Raw genomic sequence first — 16,881 nt, forward strand, 5'->3', positions numbered from 1 at the left:
TCGTAATGGTCAAGGGTAGGTCCTGTGAATTTAAACTATGGTTAAGTTTATTATCCATTAGTTATCTTCTGCTTGGATGACCCTTGTTCCCACGAGGTCAGATTTTGTGAGATCTTTGTCTCCTGAGGAGTTATTGCACGCCTTGTGTGGTTTAACCTGGTTACGGTGTACCCATTTAACAGTTGGCTCTTTTTGGCCTTTACTGATTTTTATCTGGTAGATAATTGGAGACACTTTGTCGGTTATCAGATGGGGTCCAGTCCATCTGGGCATCAGCTTACGGGCGAGAGTTCCGGTCCCGGACTCTCCTCTCCCAGTTTTGGGTGCAAACGTGTAGTACCAGACCCTGTCTCCCACTTGGAGTTCCTCGTGAGAGGCCTTTTGGTCGTAGTACGCTTTGCGTCCTTCAGCTGATTTTTCCAGGTTTTTCTGTGCGAAAGCAAAAGTGTTTTTAAGGTGTCTTTCCAAGTCTTTCATGTATTGTTGTGTGGTGTATGCTGTTGCCATGGCAGCATCGCCTGGTTGGTACAACAGGTGCAGAGGGAGAGTCATTTGTCGACCCGTCATCATCTCGAAAGGAGCGATGCCAGTCGACGTGTGTGGAGTGGCCCTTATGGCCATGAGGACCAGAGGAAGTTTCACGTCCCAGTCCTTGTGGTTTGCGGCTACGTATTTTTTCAAAATACTCACCACAGTCCTGTTTGCTCTCTCAACCTGGCCTGAAGCCTGTGGGTGGTAGCCAATATGGAAGTTGGCTTTGACGCCTAGCGTCTTCCACAGTTCCTTCATTACTTCACCTGTGAAGTGTGTACCTTGGTCTGAGTTCACCCTAAGGGGAAGTCCAAACCTTGAAAATACATGATTCATTAACAACATAGCAGTGGTTTGTGCTGTGTCATTAGGGGCTGGTAGACATTCTACCCATTTGGTAAACGCGCAGGTTACCGTGAGAAAATATTTATTTCCTCTAGAGGTCTTAGTGAGTGGTCCGACCCAGTCAATCTGGAGGTCCGACCATGGAAATGCAATGCCTCTACTATGCAGTGGTGCTCTGTGAAGTGGTCTGGATGGTTGAAACTGGCCACAGATCAGGCACCCTTTTATGTAGTCCTTGACATCCTTTTTCATTCCAGGCCAATAAGCAATTTGTTTTAATGCTTTCAGCGTGGCATTGTCACCCTTATGTCCTGCGGACGGAAGGTCATGTGCATGGACTAACATCACCCCCCTGTGGTCATGGGGGACCACGAACACAGGTGAGGACGTCCGTCCATGAGCGAAAGTTAGGATGCCTTTAAGTAGTTTTAGCTGTTTTCGCAGCTGAAAGAGGACTTTGAGGTCTGGATTGGAATCCAGCTCGTCTTTCGATGGAGTGTATTTGTCTGGGTCAGTCAGATACAGCATCATCGAGTTAATTGCAGGATCCAACTTCTGAAGTTGGATGATGTCTGGGTCAGTCAGCATTGGGCGCACAGAAACTGTGTTATCAGCAGGTTTAGCTGCAGCTTGTGCACGTGTGACTGCCATTACCTCAGTTGTAGCTTGTGACGACTGAGTGTTGAGTAGCCAGGAGGGGTCAAAGGACCACGTGGGTCCGTCAACGGCTCCTTCTTTGGCTAGGGAGTCTGCAAGGTCATTGTAGTGCTTGTCATCGCCTGGGACTCTGGAGTGTCCTGGAACTTTCTTCCAGAAGATCTGTAGATCATGTGATGTCACCAAGTGATCACATGTCATGAAAAGCTCTTTGTGTTTTACCACCTTTTTGTTGCTTGTGAGAAAACCGTTCTGTTTCCACAGAGCGAGATGACACAAGAAACTCAATCGAGCATAGTTAGAGTCAGTGCAGATGACTAGCGTCTGGATGGAGCGTTCCACTGCCATCTGTAGGCCTATTAGGATTGCAGCTATCTCAGCGTACTGAGAAGACTGAGAGCCTAATTTATAGCCAAATGTGACCTGTTCCAGGTCTTGGAGGAGAACTCCTCCAACACCTGCTTTGCAGACTTTCTCGTGGTGGAATGAACATCCATCCACGTACAATGTTGCCATATCTTTACAGATATTGCCATCAAAGAAGTGGTGATTTGGGTCCTCAGCAGCTGAGGGTTTACTCACAACCGGCTGCTGGGTGGCTGGTACATCCTGTGTACATTCTTGGCAGATTGCCAAATCAGTGCCCAAGTGTGACTTCTTATTTTGACCGTAGCGGATGTCTAGGTTAAAACTTTGAAGTGCCATAAGCCAGGTTGCAACACGTGAGTTTGTCACCACACCATCTCTGATGCGTTGGCTGTTCAGAAACGTTACTGGCTGGTGTTGTGTCTCAACAATGATCCTCTGTCCACCAATATAGCAGGAGAAATGTTTCACTGCCCACACAGTGGTCAATAGAGCCTTCTCACAGTCTGAATACCGTAATTCAGGGCCTGCCATCGTTTTGCTGGCGTAGGCCACAACACGCTTGTCTTTGTCGTGTATTTGGTACAGACCTGCACTCATGCAGTGAGGTGAGAAGCCCACTTCCAAGTAGAACTCTTTGTTGTAGTCTGGGTAGACTAGACATGGGGCTAGCTTGAGCCTGTCTTTAAGAGCGTTCATTGCCTGCTGCTGTGTATCAGTCCAGACAAAAGGAACGTCTCTCTTTAAGAGTTCAGTCAGTGGTTTTGCGAGGTCCGCATAATGCTCTATGAACTGGCGAGAGTAATTACACACTCCCAAGAAACTCTGCAGTTCCTTGAGATTGGTTGGGACTTTGAGGTTGTCCAGGCCTTGGGTGCGAGTCAACTGTGGTTGTATTCCGTCCGGGCCTACTAGGAGGCCAACGTAATCCACCTTGGTTCTGCACCACTGGCATTTCGACAGTGAGATTTTAGCACCAGCAGTCGTTAGCTGATTGAGGACGTGGTCGATCTCAGCCAAATGAGAGTCCAGTGTCGGCTGTCTCAAAAGGATGTCGTCCACGTAGATCAGTGTCCCACGCTCGTGGGCGTCTGGACATGCTTTGTTCAAAAAGATGTTGAACTCTGCAGGTGAGTTAGCGTAGCCAAAGGGACACCTGGTAAAGGTGTATTGTCGGCTGCCAAAAGTGAAAGCTAGTTTGTGTTGATCCTCGGCGCGCACAGGGATGGTCCAAAAACCAGAGGCGACGTCGAGGGTCGAGAAGTACTTACCGTCGGTGACCTTTGGCAGTTCCTGATGGAGCTGAGTCATTGGCCACCTGGATAAGGGTACTTGTTTATTTAGCTTTCTGTAGTCTATGGTAAGTCTCCACTTACCATTTGGTTTTAAAACTGGCCATAGAGGCGCAGAGTAGGTGCTGTTACATTGTCTGATTATACCTTTGACCAAAAGGTCATCAATGATCTCCTGGACAGGTTGGTATGCTGCCAGAGGGATCTTGTATTGTCTGACAAATGTTGGCGGTGCGTTGGGTGGGGTTGGGATTCTCACTGCGTGGAGTGAGGTCAACCCACAATCTGTTGAATCAGTTGCAAATGACTTTTCATATTTTAAAAGAACTTGGCGTAGTTTGTCTCTTTCTTCATCAGATGTCAGAGCGTCGGCTTGTGCGACCACCTGATCAATCTGTGATGAGACTGATAAGGGTTCTTGCTCCTTGGGGAGCTCCAACGAAACCCTTTCTGAGTCGTCGGGCCTGTCTATGGGTAAAACACCATAGGTTTGAGGTCCTTGGTCGACGTCATTGGTTGAGAAAAGAGCTATGGCCTGTGTTGGTTTCGTGAACCATACTGGCCCAGCTTCTTGACTCGGTACCAGGTTATCTGGGAGTCCTCCCAGAAATGGAATGCCTAGTTCAAAATCATGAAAGTCGGTTGAAATCAACCATCCTAGCATAGTCTTTTTTGGGATCAGTACCTCATCCATGCCAGTGTTACACACAGCAATAGATGTGGTCCTGGAGTCAAGACTCACCTGGTTCGTGGCTTCCACGGACAGTCCCAAATTGAAAAATGCAGGAGAGGGTTGAAAGTATGCCTGTTTATGGCTAATAGCTTGTCCAGCTATGATGTGGATTCGCACCATTAGGTTATCATGTCGAAAATGCAGATTTCGTCTTTCTTCCTGCACGAAGGTTCCTGCTCTTACGGATTCTCGATTGTATTGCACACTTTGAGGCCTGCGGACAGTTTTTGTATATTATAGTTCTGTAAAAAAAAAAAACACATGAAAAACTGTAAGATAACGCCTCTTTTGAGATTATCCAATGTGGATTTTGTGGTGTATTTGGGATCGTCTTGTTAAATATATTCTCTCTCTCTTTTTACAAACTTGTTCTTTTGAACTTAATTTAGTTTATTTGGATGCATCCTTACCTCTATTGGAGGTATCCTCTGTGTGCCACTCTCACAGTAAAAAGCTCAAATTATAATAGCTTCAACCACGTTTGACTACAGAAGAGACTTTCCTTCAATTAACTCAGCATTCCTTTTTGTTAAGCGTTTCTAACAAAGCCAAAACTTTCTGCTTTAACATAAATTTTTTTGTTATGACTGTCAATTTGCCCAAGTTTTGCAGACTGAAAAAAAAAATTAGCTGCTTTCTACAACAGGAAAGACTGTGTTGTCAGGGGAATTTTAGTCAAGATCAAGGATGTTTGTCATTAATTAATGTTAACTGCCCATGAACCATGTGTTTGAGTTAGCAGAGAGAGCTGAATGAGGTGCTGATTTGATATCGCATGTGCAGCTGGTACTCCAAGTCACCTCCGAGTCTGGAGGAGGAGCTGATAAAGCGTGTATTATAACAACAGCACACTATCCGGTGCAGATCCTTGCGAATGGGCTTTAGTGAAACATTTGTGTAAGCCTGTGGCGACTATCTGTCCTAGCAAATAAACTCAGAATAAAAATCTCCTGTCATCATGTGTGACTCCTTTAAGATAATGAGCGGATATTTTTATCCAACAGTTTGGTCCTTCGAGCCGGATCTCTTTATGTGCATCTTCTGATTCCCTTGTGATTTCTATTTTGTGCATGAGAGATTACTCCCGTTTTCCACGTTTGGTCTGATACACAATTGATGACAATGATTTTAGGTTTCAGCCCTTAAAACAAGTCATGCATGTCTAGACAAAAATACAGCCTGAGTAACATGTTGCTCATTATTTAGTAATTTATTTTAAAAATCAACAAAATAAATATATTTTTAGGTTGAGTCTTATCTTCATTATAACTGTAGGACAGAATATGATGCATCACAATAGAGTCTTCTAAAAACACAAGGTATTCAAGCTTTTCATCACCGGGCATGAACGGGCGCAAATATTTTATCTTTGAAAAATGTCGACAACTCATATCAATTTTGTGGATATTAAACTAATACTTGGTGTGGTAGTAGCTAAGGCTATTTCAGAACATGTGCACTCCAAGCTGCACAACGTGTTTCTTTAAAACTTGGGCATTAACAGGTGGCATCCACCAAAAATGTCAAGGGCAAAAATTGTTAGCAAAATATCCCATGAACCAGTGAGTAGATTTTGATGAAACTCTCAGAAAGTGGTCACTGGATGTACATCTGTTACACAAATTTGACCTCAGCCAACGCAGAAATGGTTCAAAACTGACATAAACAACTACAAGGTAGTTGCAGAGAGTCATACTCTGAGCTCTAACAGAACTTTGAAACTCGTTCTTTAAAGAGTGGTAGTATATTTGTCTAAGTATTTGTTCAGACAGAGTATCTCACAACTGAGCTTTCTGGTTTTAAATTTTTTGATGTAATTTAGCATATTTTGAATTATTTATTTAGAAAAATATGTTCTATTGATAGACAAACAAAAACAGTGATACATTTGAGTTCAAATCACATAATTTCTTTATTGATCGAACACACTTCCATAAAAAAAAAAAAAGAAAATTTGACCTTATTCTCTTAATAAAAAGGCATTTAAAGTTTGGCAACAGTTTGATTAAAAATGAGTTTTACTCACCTTCTCCTGTGTTTTTTTTTTTTCTTCCCCTAAAGCTAGTGTTATAGATTGTGCAGCAGGTTGTCTTTTAGCAGCTCTTTTTAACGTCAGTGATCATGTTGACCATCATCAGGTCATTTTTAGTGACTGATCTCTCTTTAACAGCACAGTAACTCATACATTCGTACGTCTCACTCAAAGTGATTTTTAATTAAAAATCCAAAAAACATCCTTTTTAATGTTTGTAACAATGATTCTAGCAGAGATACTGTTTGGTGACTCATGTATTTAAGGCACAATGTAAATGTTTGCTCTCATAAAAAAGATATATGAAATATTGGTCATTTTCTTTACTGTATCCAGGTCACTGCAGCTCTTTGGTTGCCTCAAACCCTTATTTACTGGTACATCACTTTTTATCACACATCACTAATGGATCCTCCTTGACAGCTCCTCCTCAGCTGTTTTCCAGTTTGTCTTCTGACTCTTCAGTTTTTTACATGATTAGTTCTGTGTTCTGATTTATGCTCGCCACTCTCTTCCTTGCATTTGGCATCCCTTTCAGGTAGGTCTACAGAATGTTTCACACTTCCCCTCCGGCAGAATATTCCTTTTTTAGCAGGTTTTACCAAACCCAGGAACAGGGCGCTCAGACCCATGCCAGCTGCACAAGAGTAGAAGGCTGCTCCGTAGTTCTGGGTCACATCAACCAGCACGCCTGGAGGAAACACACAAGACAAATCATTCAGCATATCAACGCAGCTTTATACAACTGAATTTGCAGAAAGATTAAAAAAAAAAAAAACCACACAAACTGGAGTAAGTTTCATATTTGAGAACATCTTGGCTTTTGATTGAAATACAACTTTAAAGTGATTTTTATTTATTTATCAATTGTTACCCTTCGTTTTTTTTCAGTTGAGAGAATATCAAAGGCATAAAATAACCTTCAAGGTTATAATTTAACATTTATGCTGGATAAAGCACACATTTAAACAAAAAAAAAAAGGTTTTTTTTAGGACTTAGATGCAAAACTACAATAGAAAGTTATCTTGTGCAGGGGTAACAAAAAAAACAAAAAAAAGATTTTTCCTGCTGGGTTAAATAAAAAGATATTTTGAGTTTCAAAACTTTCTTAAATGCATCATAAGGCCAGAATTGGAGGATGCATTCTTTTTATTTGTAGACTTAAAGACAACCTGAAGGTGTAAAGTTGTTTTATTTTTTACTCATTTAATGTGTTGCTCAAAACTGGACGTTTTAAAGGTGCACACAAAAAAATGCAGCTGCGCAGACTAAAAACAAGACGATACTTTCTTTTTTTTTTAACTTAAACAATAAATGAATCATACTTTTACAATCAAAATATGAAGCTGTACTTTCAGCTGAGGTCAGATGTTTACATACTTTAACACCTCAATAGTTCCCTGTCAGGCATTAAAATCTGTCAATAAGGACTAGTAAGAACGGGGATCAGGGATCTTATTTATTAGGTGGTTCTGTAGGATATTTTTGGACTTGACAAGGCTTACTAACTTTTTGTTCGTGATCATGATTGCCTGTAGCTGGTAGTTTTTCTATGCTAGCACAAAAAGGATTTGTTCCACAGAATATTCACAATAATGAGAAAAGTACAAGGAACTCAGTGAAGATGTACGAAAAACAGATAATTGGTTTAAGATGTAGGAACAACTAAGGTTCAGCCCTGCTGTAAAATGGAAATAGTCTGAGCACCAGTGAAGCTTATTTTACACCTCCATGGGCTGAGACAATCAAGAAAGAAGCTCGTGCTCCAAAAGTGACACCTTCAAGCTTGATGGAGAGGCCAGAAGCCTTTTGGAGAAAAGTGTTTTGGTCAGATGAGACAAAGATTTTGCTCTTTGGCCACAATGACATAAAGTAATTTGACGCCGTTGGTGAAGCTTTCAAACCCAAAAACCACTGAACCAACTGTCAAGCATGGTATTGGTAGCATCATGCTGTGGTCCTGGAGCAACACAAAGTGGAATGTTGAAGGAGAACTACCTCCAAATTATTTAATTTCACCTCAAATCAGTGAGTAGGTGGACGAAACATGGATACAGTTGGATGTTCCAACACAAACACACATCAAACTAGTTTCTGATAAAACTGATTAACTTCAGGGTGGCTTTCCCATGGCGCCAACACAGAACTCTTTGGACGACACCAAAGTTCATGCTCATTAATCCAGGTACAAATCCAACAATGTTCAGGCAGGCCATCTGGATGGTTTTTGTGTTTGTTTTCTGAACTTTGATGTTTTGAACCATAATGGCATGGCATGGAGAGGGCGGGCCCTAGAAACCATCTTATCACCAGCAAACTGTTTGGTTTTTTTTTCCCACTATGGGAGTGTGCTGCTTGTGGGACTCCAGTTTGTTTGTTTCAGAGAGATTCTTTATTGTCATTCACACCGCATGTAGTACACGTGGTGGAACAAAATGATGTGGTGGAATTTTATGGTGGGTCTCCTCGGACTGAAGAAGTCCTTTAGATAAAGGACGAAATGTCTCAAGGAAAAAAAATAAACCGTCCAGATGACCTGACTGAACATTGTTGGATTTGGGCTACACTTAAAAGCAGATTCTGTGCCAGGAAACTAACCAATATCAGTTAAATCTACCAAAACTTCCAAGAAGGGTAGTCAAATGTTTTGAATATCAAATAATAGTTAGGTTTGTTTTTTTTAATATTCGAATCTACATGTACCGTATTTTTCGGACTATAAGGTGCATCGGATTATAAGGTGCATTAAGTGAAACATAACAGTCAGATTGAGCATCCAGCTCTTATTTTTTAAATAAAATTAAGGTATGCTGTAATTATTCAAACCTGGAAGAAAACCAGTTCAAATAAATCACTGAGTCTGACATTTTTATGATATCCATGTTGTGTGAATGAATGGCATAGGTACGGAAGGTGTAAAGACCACCAGTCTCACCTCCAAGTGGTGGTCCAGCCAGTCCAGCAAAGCTCTGAATGAACACATAGACTCCAGCAGCTGAAGACATCCTCTCTATGCCCACCACGTCCTCCTCAGCCAGCATGGGGATGTGGGTGCACGCCAGGGTCCCCATGAAAAACCCATACAATCCACAACACACAGCCAAGCCCCAAAACTCTGCCACCAAGGTAAACCCCACCAGATCCAAGGTCAGAACCACAACACACGCCAGGAGAACCAGGAGCTTCCTCCTCCTGAACATTTTTCGTGTCAGCACCCACCCGATGAAGAAGCGGCCCAGGATTTCAGCCACAGCCATGGTGGAGAGCATGTAGGTGGCTCTTTCCCGCTCCACTCCCCGACTCACGCTCAGCTCGATGATGTAGAGCTGAGGGGCGAAAAAGCCCAGAGTGGCGAACAGTCCAAACAGAGAGTAGAAGATAAAGCTGCACTCTCTGAGGATGGAGAAGTCGAGGAGGGGAGGACTATTTGCAGATAGCTTCTTTTCTCCAGTCTCAGTCTCCTCATTTTTCTCCACTTGCTTCTCTGCATCCATGTTTGTTTTCTCCTCTTCTGATTCTTTATCGTCTACCTTACTGTTCTCCAGATATTTGAACCCTGCATATAATTTTGCTTCTTTGTGCAACAAACTAGTCTCCTCCGAGGCGCTTCTGTCCTTAAGGAACTGAACGTCTGCAGTACTCACAGACACTCCAGTGAACTCGTCATTTTTTGTCACAGAATTGTCTAGGTCTATACTTTGTACAGTCTCCTGCGTCCGGAGGGCTTCCAGCTCCTTGGCGGACAATGTGTCAGCCTGTGGGCTGTGGGTCGCCATGGGTTTGATGATGATAGGTCGAAGCAGCGCTCCACACATGATGATGACGCCTTGCAGAGCTCCAATCACCGCCATAGCGTGTCGCCAGCCAATAAGATCTCGCAACACAGAAAATGCTTAAAGGCAAAGAGATATTAAATACATGATGCATATTGGTGTAAAAATATATCTTCTGAAGTTTTTGGTAGGGATCTGTAGGAATTCCTGCTCTTACCTGGAGCCAGGGCAAACATAGCAAAGGACTCTCCGGTGGAGGCCACAGCAGTGACCAAGGACCGCCGACGTGTAAAATACTTCGAAAGGATGGTCACAGTGGGCAGGAAGGTCAAACAGTAGCCTAGACCTGCACAGTAAAATATATATATATATATATATATATATTTATATTTATATTTACTTGAACATAAAAAAATCTAAGGACCATTAAAAGTTTAAAGTAGTAAAGAAGTAGATACCTGCAACTAATCCATATGTGATGTATATTTGATTGACAGAGCTTGTAAAGCTGGTTGCAATGGTGCCGATGAAAATAAGCAATCCTCCAATCATAACAACAAACTGAAAGCCAAAACGGTTAGTTATCACCGAGGAGAGAGGACCTGTGGACAAACCATTGGTTTATTTCAGGGGTGTCAAACTCAGTGGCACTGCAGGCCAAAATTACAACCTTTATTTGGATCAAGGGCCAATTTCAAGTCGGTATTTACTGATTAAATAACTTCACCTTGATTTTCAAATGGATTTTATATTATTATTTTAATAATACAAATTATTTTGTCTAAAATGCCTTTTATAAGATGCCTCACTGTTGATCTGATGCATATTGACTCAAACCAGTCTGACATTGATTTTTGGCTGAAACTAGGCCAGTCACAATAAACAATAAATCAATTAATCGCATGATAAATGAAAATTATCAACCTCATTTTCATTTATCGGCTTTATCGTTTCTTCGTCTCTCTCTTTCTACTGAAGACACTGGATGACAAAAGGCTAAACTCCGGTGCTCTTCATTGACCCCTTCCTTTCTCTTTAAAATCCATTCTAACCGTCCAAAATCGTGTTTTCGGATCGTTAAAAGCAGCTAAGCTAAGAGCTAAGCTAACAGGCCAACCTTGGAAAAAACCTCTGTCTTGTCGAAGCTCCAAAATTCATGGGTGAAACCCGTGCCTTCATGTAAAAAGTTGTTTTTCCTCTTGTTTACTAATTTTTTATTAAAATTAGGAATGCACGATATTATCGGCATGGTATCGGCCGATATTAGCATTAAAGTTCAATATTGGACATTGACCATTCCATCAAAATAACTCACCGATACAAAAGATGCTGTTTTTGTATGACAACCTAGTACCAAGGATGCCTGCAGCGGCAGCACAACGTGATGATGTCACGCACGCCTACCTGATTTCACGGCGGAGAGGAAAATTCAAAATGTCGGCGGTGTGGAAGGTTTTTATCGTTGAGGATGTCGGATTCTGAAGATTTTTGGACTACGTTGAGCCTCGCTACATCGCACCCAGTTGGAGATATTTTTTCGATGTAACCTTACCCGAGTTACAAGCCGTCATTTCCAACGTCATTGAGAAGCTAATAGCCGATAGCACTTGGTTGAGTTTTATCACAGACATTTGGACGTTGTGTTAGCCCCGTTAGTCTAACCCATTAATTTTATGGCACAATGGATAGACAAAAACTTTGATCTTAAAAAGTCTGTCCTTCATGCACAGGAGAGCAGAGGATCCCACACTGCAGCTAGAAACCTGGAACAAGCCTCCACAAGTGAGACAGCATCGCAGGTGACTAATGCTAATAAATAACATTTAACACTTTTCATTTAATATAAGTTAGTGATATGCATATCATATGGCTGTTACTGAATATATGTCACCAGCGCTTACAGCTGTTGCACAATTTTTGTAGCAAATAAGCCTACATAAGAGGACTATGTTCTGACAAAGGAATATATATAAAAAATATTGGTATTGGTTATCGGCCAAATAAGGTTTAACGTATCGACATACCAGATATCGGCCAAAGATCCAATATTGTGCATCCCTAATTTAAAGGTTTGTGTGAAAAATGCTATGCTAAAGAGCTCAAACCACACCAAGTGTCCGCCATTTTGAGAACCGAAAAAAGGAAAGAGAGACAGCCCATGTTACGTCAAGGAGCCTCGCTATCCATTCTTCGGTTCAAAAATTATTATACTGCCATCCAGTGCTCGACAAAAGATACTACACTCAAAACAAATTAAACATTTCTTCTTAAATTTGACAATAATTACTGATTATTGTCAAATTTCAAACAATATTATCGTTTATTGCAATAATTTCTGAGACAATTAATAGCCCAGCAAAATTTGTTATTGTGACGGGCCTAGCTGAAATATCGTCTACAAAAGTGAAACCGGTTCTACTTGAATGTCAAATAAAAACAGATAGCTCAGAAATTTAAACTTTGTTTTGTTGTTCTAAAAGTTGGCTAGTTTTCTTAAAATTTTAAAGCAAAATAAAACTGATAAAGACTCAATCTTAGCAGGACAGTTCCAAAATATTTGAAATATTATACAGGAAGCAAGATGAAAATGTAACAAAGGACAAATCTGTCCTGCAGGCCTGTAGTTTGACACATGTTGCACATAGTTGGGACTAAGATCTGTAGTTTGATCCAAGGTTTTGCAGACTCACCGTTGAAGGTCATGACAAACACACAGATGGAAACGACCCAAGAGACCCGACTGTTGGTCTCGTCGAATTCTTCCATCACATCCTGGAGAAAGATGCCAAAGCTCTTGATGATGCCATACGTGAAGACTTCCACGATGAAGAAAGCAACTGCCACCACCCACCCCCAGCCTCCATCGGGGGCCTCTGAGTACACATTGGGCCCCAGGAAACGCAGCGCCTTAGCTCCGCACAGCGCCATGCCCTGCACGAGACAGCAGATTGGGATCCCCAGTTCCAGTCAAAGACCCCGCAGAGAAGTTCCCCAAAGCTGTGGAGAAGACTAAATCAAACCCCCCCACTGGGCTGCTCCTCCTCTCATCACCCACAGGTTTAATTAGAGCTAACAAGTCAGATGTTAGTATTTACCTCTTTATGTGTGTTCCTACTCTGCCTCTAGTCTTTCTTTAGCTGCCGGCCTTTAAATAAAGCTGTCTGTGCATTCTTATCAACCCCTGTTAAATGTACAAACATGAACACTGCTGAAGTCAGAGATTATAAAGAAGAGATAAAACGCAGTAGCTGAAGTCCAGCCTCGCTTTTGGTTGGACCTGATCAATTATTAATGCATTTGGGGGGGAGAATTGGGTGAAATCGGGTGTTTCCGGTATAATGTGAATTATTGGTTATTAGGGAAAAGAGAGCTAAAACATCACATTTAGCTTTTTAACTTAAATGTGGCTCAGAATGAGAAATATTGATTACTAATGTTACGAAACTCTGTTTTCTGTTTGTTTTTCAAGCAAGCTGGGCAAAAAAAAAAAACATGCTACTTCTTTGTGATTCTATTTTATTCTTTGTAACTTTTATTTAATATTGTATGAAGTTTCATTAAAAAAAGAAATTTAATCATCAAGTGAGACAACACTTAAGATTGTTTTTTCCCTGAACTGACTCATTTTCCTATATGTGCAGCATTATTCTCTTCATAAACAAGTTGCCTGGGCACTGCTCAGGTGACAACTTTATGCAGATGACGCAGTTCTTTATGCACCCGCTAAGTCACCAGAACAAGCTGCAGCGGTAGAAAACTTGATTTAAAAGATAAATTTTATTTTCATTTACAAAATAAATAAAAAAATCAGTCTGTTGCAGAATTTAAATACCTTGGCTTAGTGCTAGATCCTCAACTTAAATTTGATAAACATTTAAAGACAATTTTAAAAACAATACAAAGTAATATTAATTGTTTCAAACTAATTAGAAACTGTATACCAAGTCAGGCAGCCCTGCTATATATGCATTCTATGATTTTTTTTGTTTGTCATATATCATATTGCATGACCGCATAGGCTCAGGCCTCTCCAACTTCAACCAAACACAGTGGCTCTTTATACAATCGAGCCATAAAAATGATGGATGAAAAGCCAATCTGCTAAGAAACATAATTTAATGAGCTTTGATAGCTTTGTCAGTTTTTGTTTTCTTAAACTGTTCCATAAATGCATCAATCGTGTAGCACCCGAGCCATTACTTGCATTTGATGAGAGACAGAACATCAACAGTGTTCCACTAATCATGACAGTAAAATAAAATACCATTCTGCAGGACAAGTTTTGGACAGACAACCTTCTCTATCAGGAGCTGTAAGTTTTGGAGCTCATCACCAAACGATCTTAAGACCATAACTGACATTAAAATATTCACTTCAAGGCTTAAGAATTATCTAAAGATGAACCAGAATTGTACTCGTTTTTAAATATTGTAATTGTTTTAACTCTGTAGTTTTAAATACATTGTTTTTTTAAATTGTTTATTTATTTTTAATATATTTTTTTATTTTTTTACTGTTGATCTTAAGGTCCATCTAGGGACGGGTGTTGCGAATTAGCTTTGGCCACATACACTGTGATGCAGGCATTAGATTGTTTTCATTTATGATTCTTGTATCTGTCCCTATCAAATAAACAATAAATAGATAATAAATAAATATAAAAGTATTTATATTTGGTTTGTATGAGTATTCCCAAGTAGCTTCACTGTTTCAAAGTTTGGTTCCAAAATGTTTACTCTGTTTTGTTTGACCTCAACTATTGAACCCTCTTATATAATTTCTCCCCCTCTATGGCAAGCCCTTTTAACATAAATACCCCCTCAGCTTTTGTTCATTTTCACAACAGGGGGTGGTTTTCATGGGTGCTGCTGGTGTTAAACATATGATGGAGTAAATTTCTGATATTATCAGTTGAACATACTTTGAAACCCTGATGCATCTGGAGGTATTTTATCAATCCAGTCTCAGTCTCCTTACATAAATGGATTAATTAATTCATTCAACCTTTATTTCTTCAGTTTAATCCCATTGAGCCTCGGGGGCTCATTTACAAGAGAGACCTGATTTCAACAAAGAAATGAAAATCATACAGGATGCGTACAAATTGAGAATAACAAGTGAAAATAAAATGGTATTAAAAAAAGTAAAAAAAAAAAAAAACAGCTAGGTTGTAAGGCGGTGTAAAATAGTAAAAACAGGAACATGTCTGCATTGGGTTTTCCCAGGAACTTAGCAGATGTTTGAAACCATAGAGAGGTCCAGGTCTAGAGCGTCACATTTTTACCAACAGAACATACATACCTGATTAGTCATATAAATTTAAAATATACAGATTTTCCTTATAATATGACACAATTTGTTTTAATGTACATTGTAATAAAATTAGCAATTACAGCAAGTTCTAGTGAACGAACATTATCAGAGAGTACAATAATATCTCACTTTCTAATTGTCTGTAGAGATCTTGGCGTTTAAAAGATTTTTTACAAAACCTGGAAAAAACCTCTTTAAGGATTTTCTTGTACTTTTTCAGGTTTTTAAAATCCCTTAGCAAACATGAACAGCGGTAAAAAGATGAAACACGTGAGAAGTTATGGGAGTGTAGGAGTTTTAAGTGGAAAAAAAAAAGAGTTCTGGGAAACTTTACAATGAATCTCTTTAGGGTTTTTCCGAAGTCTTTTTATTTTCTTATGTGTTTTTCCATGCTCTTGTAGAACCAAGCAATACACATATTGAACTATTTAATTATTGACGTGCTGTGATTTATTTATTTTATTTGTTTTGGATGGATGGCTTTAAAAATCACAGACACATCCCAACTGTTTTGTTATTTTAATTGGAGACTTACAATATTTTGTTTGTTTGTTTGTTTTTGGCTGTGTCCTGTGGAGCCTATTTATGACACTTTGAATAAAAAAGATAATCTACTCTGTCATATGGTAGCCTGTTTCATAACTAAGACTTAATATGTATAAGACACTAACTAGTAATTATGATATTTTTCCCCTTGTTTTGGCTGCTCCCTTTATCATTTGTCTAAAACAGGTCTCTCTTGAAAAATGAGTCCTTGTGACTCAGTACCAAAGGTCAAATAAAAAAATAAATAAATCAGTATAGTTGTCTTAATAATCAAACTTGCACGAAAAATAGGCAACTGTAAGCTCTTTTTGATCCAACCTGGGCTCAGACCTGCAGCCCCAGGATTGTGAGACAGTGGCACTGACCACTGAGCTACATCCTTGTCTCAAAATCATGAATATGGTCTCAAAATTAAAGAGATAAAACCATGCTGATGTAGGGTTGCAGAATTTTAACATACTATCAAGTTTATGAGGCATTATCTCAAAATTATGGGATATAATTGTCAAATATTATCTCATAACCATGAATTATCACGAATTCATATCCCATAATTATCAATACCTCACAATTATGAATTAATATTCCATAATTAGACCATACTATCACAATAAGGGACAACCGTGCTGATAGTTGTCCTCCAATGTAAGAGTTGGGGGTTCGATTCCACCAGCAGTCACATGCAGAAGTGTCCCTGGGCAAGCCACTGAACCCCTCATTTCCTCCGATGTGTGTCTCATTGGTGTATGAATGTGATAAAGCACGGATTATTATTTGTATAGATATAGTAGAGAGCCGTATGAATGGGTACATGAGGTCACAGGTTGTAGTGTAAAGCACTAGTTTGAGTATCTCGATAAGACAGAAAGGCGCTATTTAAATACCGTCCATTTACTATTTACCCATATGAGGTACTATCTATTAGCATCCCATAATTATCAGTTACTATCTCATAATTATGATGCATCTATACGTGCAAGATATCTGTATTTACAACTTTATACCCTCTAATAAATATGACTTAGCAACTCATAATTTTAGATACTTGCTCATAATTAGTGTTAATTAGCACTAGCAGTACTGGTGTTGCAAAAGGAAGTTAAAATTTTACTGTATATCTTAAAAAATAAATTTTTTTTATTATTATTTTAATGAAAGTAGAAGATATGGGATTTTCCAGTTTTGTCCCTATTTTTAAAACATCAGCCCTCTTGTTTATAGGTGAACTTTTACATTAAGAGGGAGGAGGTGTGGACTAGAAGCTGTCCTCGTGCGTATGACGCAATCTCCTC

General features: G+C 39.8%; 1 protein-coding gene across 1 annotated transcript; it reads right to left on the minus strand.

Annotated features, from left to right (window-relative positions):
* Positions 1–5,897: 5,897 nt before the first annotated feature.
* Positions 5,898–12,658, minus strand: LOC119423923 (monocarboxylate transporter 7). Its single transcript, XM_037691352.1, has 5 exons — positions 12,421–12,658; positions 10,189–10,332; positions 9,948–10,076; positions 8,893–9,849; positions 5,898–6,647 (listed from the first exon to the last, which is right to left on the minus strand). Exons 1-5 carry the CDS (start codon positions 12,656–12,658, stop codon positions 6,418–6,420), a joined length of 1,698 nt encoding a protein of 565 aa, XP_037547280.1. The 3' UTR covers positions 5,898–6,417.
* Between the last annotated feature and the right edge of the window lie 4,223 nt (positions 12,659–16,881).

This window comes from Nematolebias whitei, chromosome 17 (assembly GCF_014905685.2).
Source record: "Nematolebias whitei isolate Nwh7 chromosome 17, NemWhi1, whole genome shotgun sequence".
Taxonomy (NCBI): Eukaryota; Metazoa; Chordata; class Actinopteri; order Cyprinodontiformes; family Rivulidae; genus Nematolebias; species Nematolebias whitei.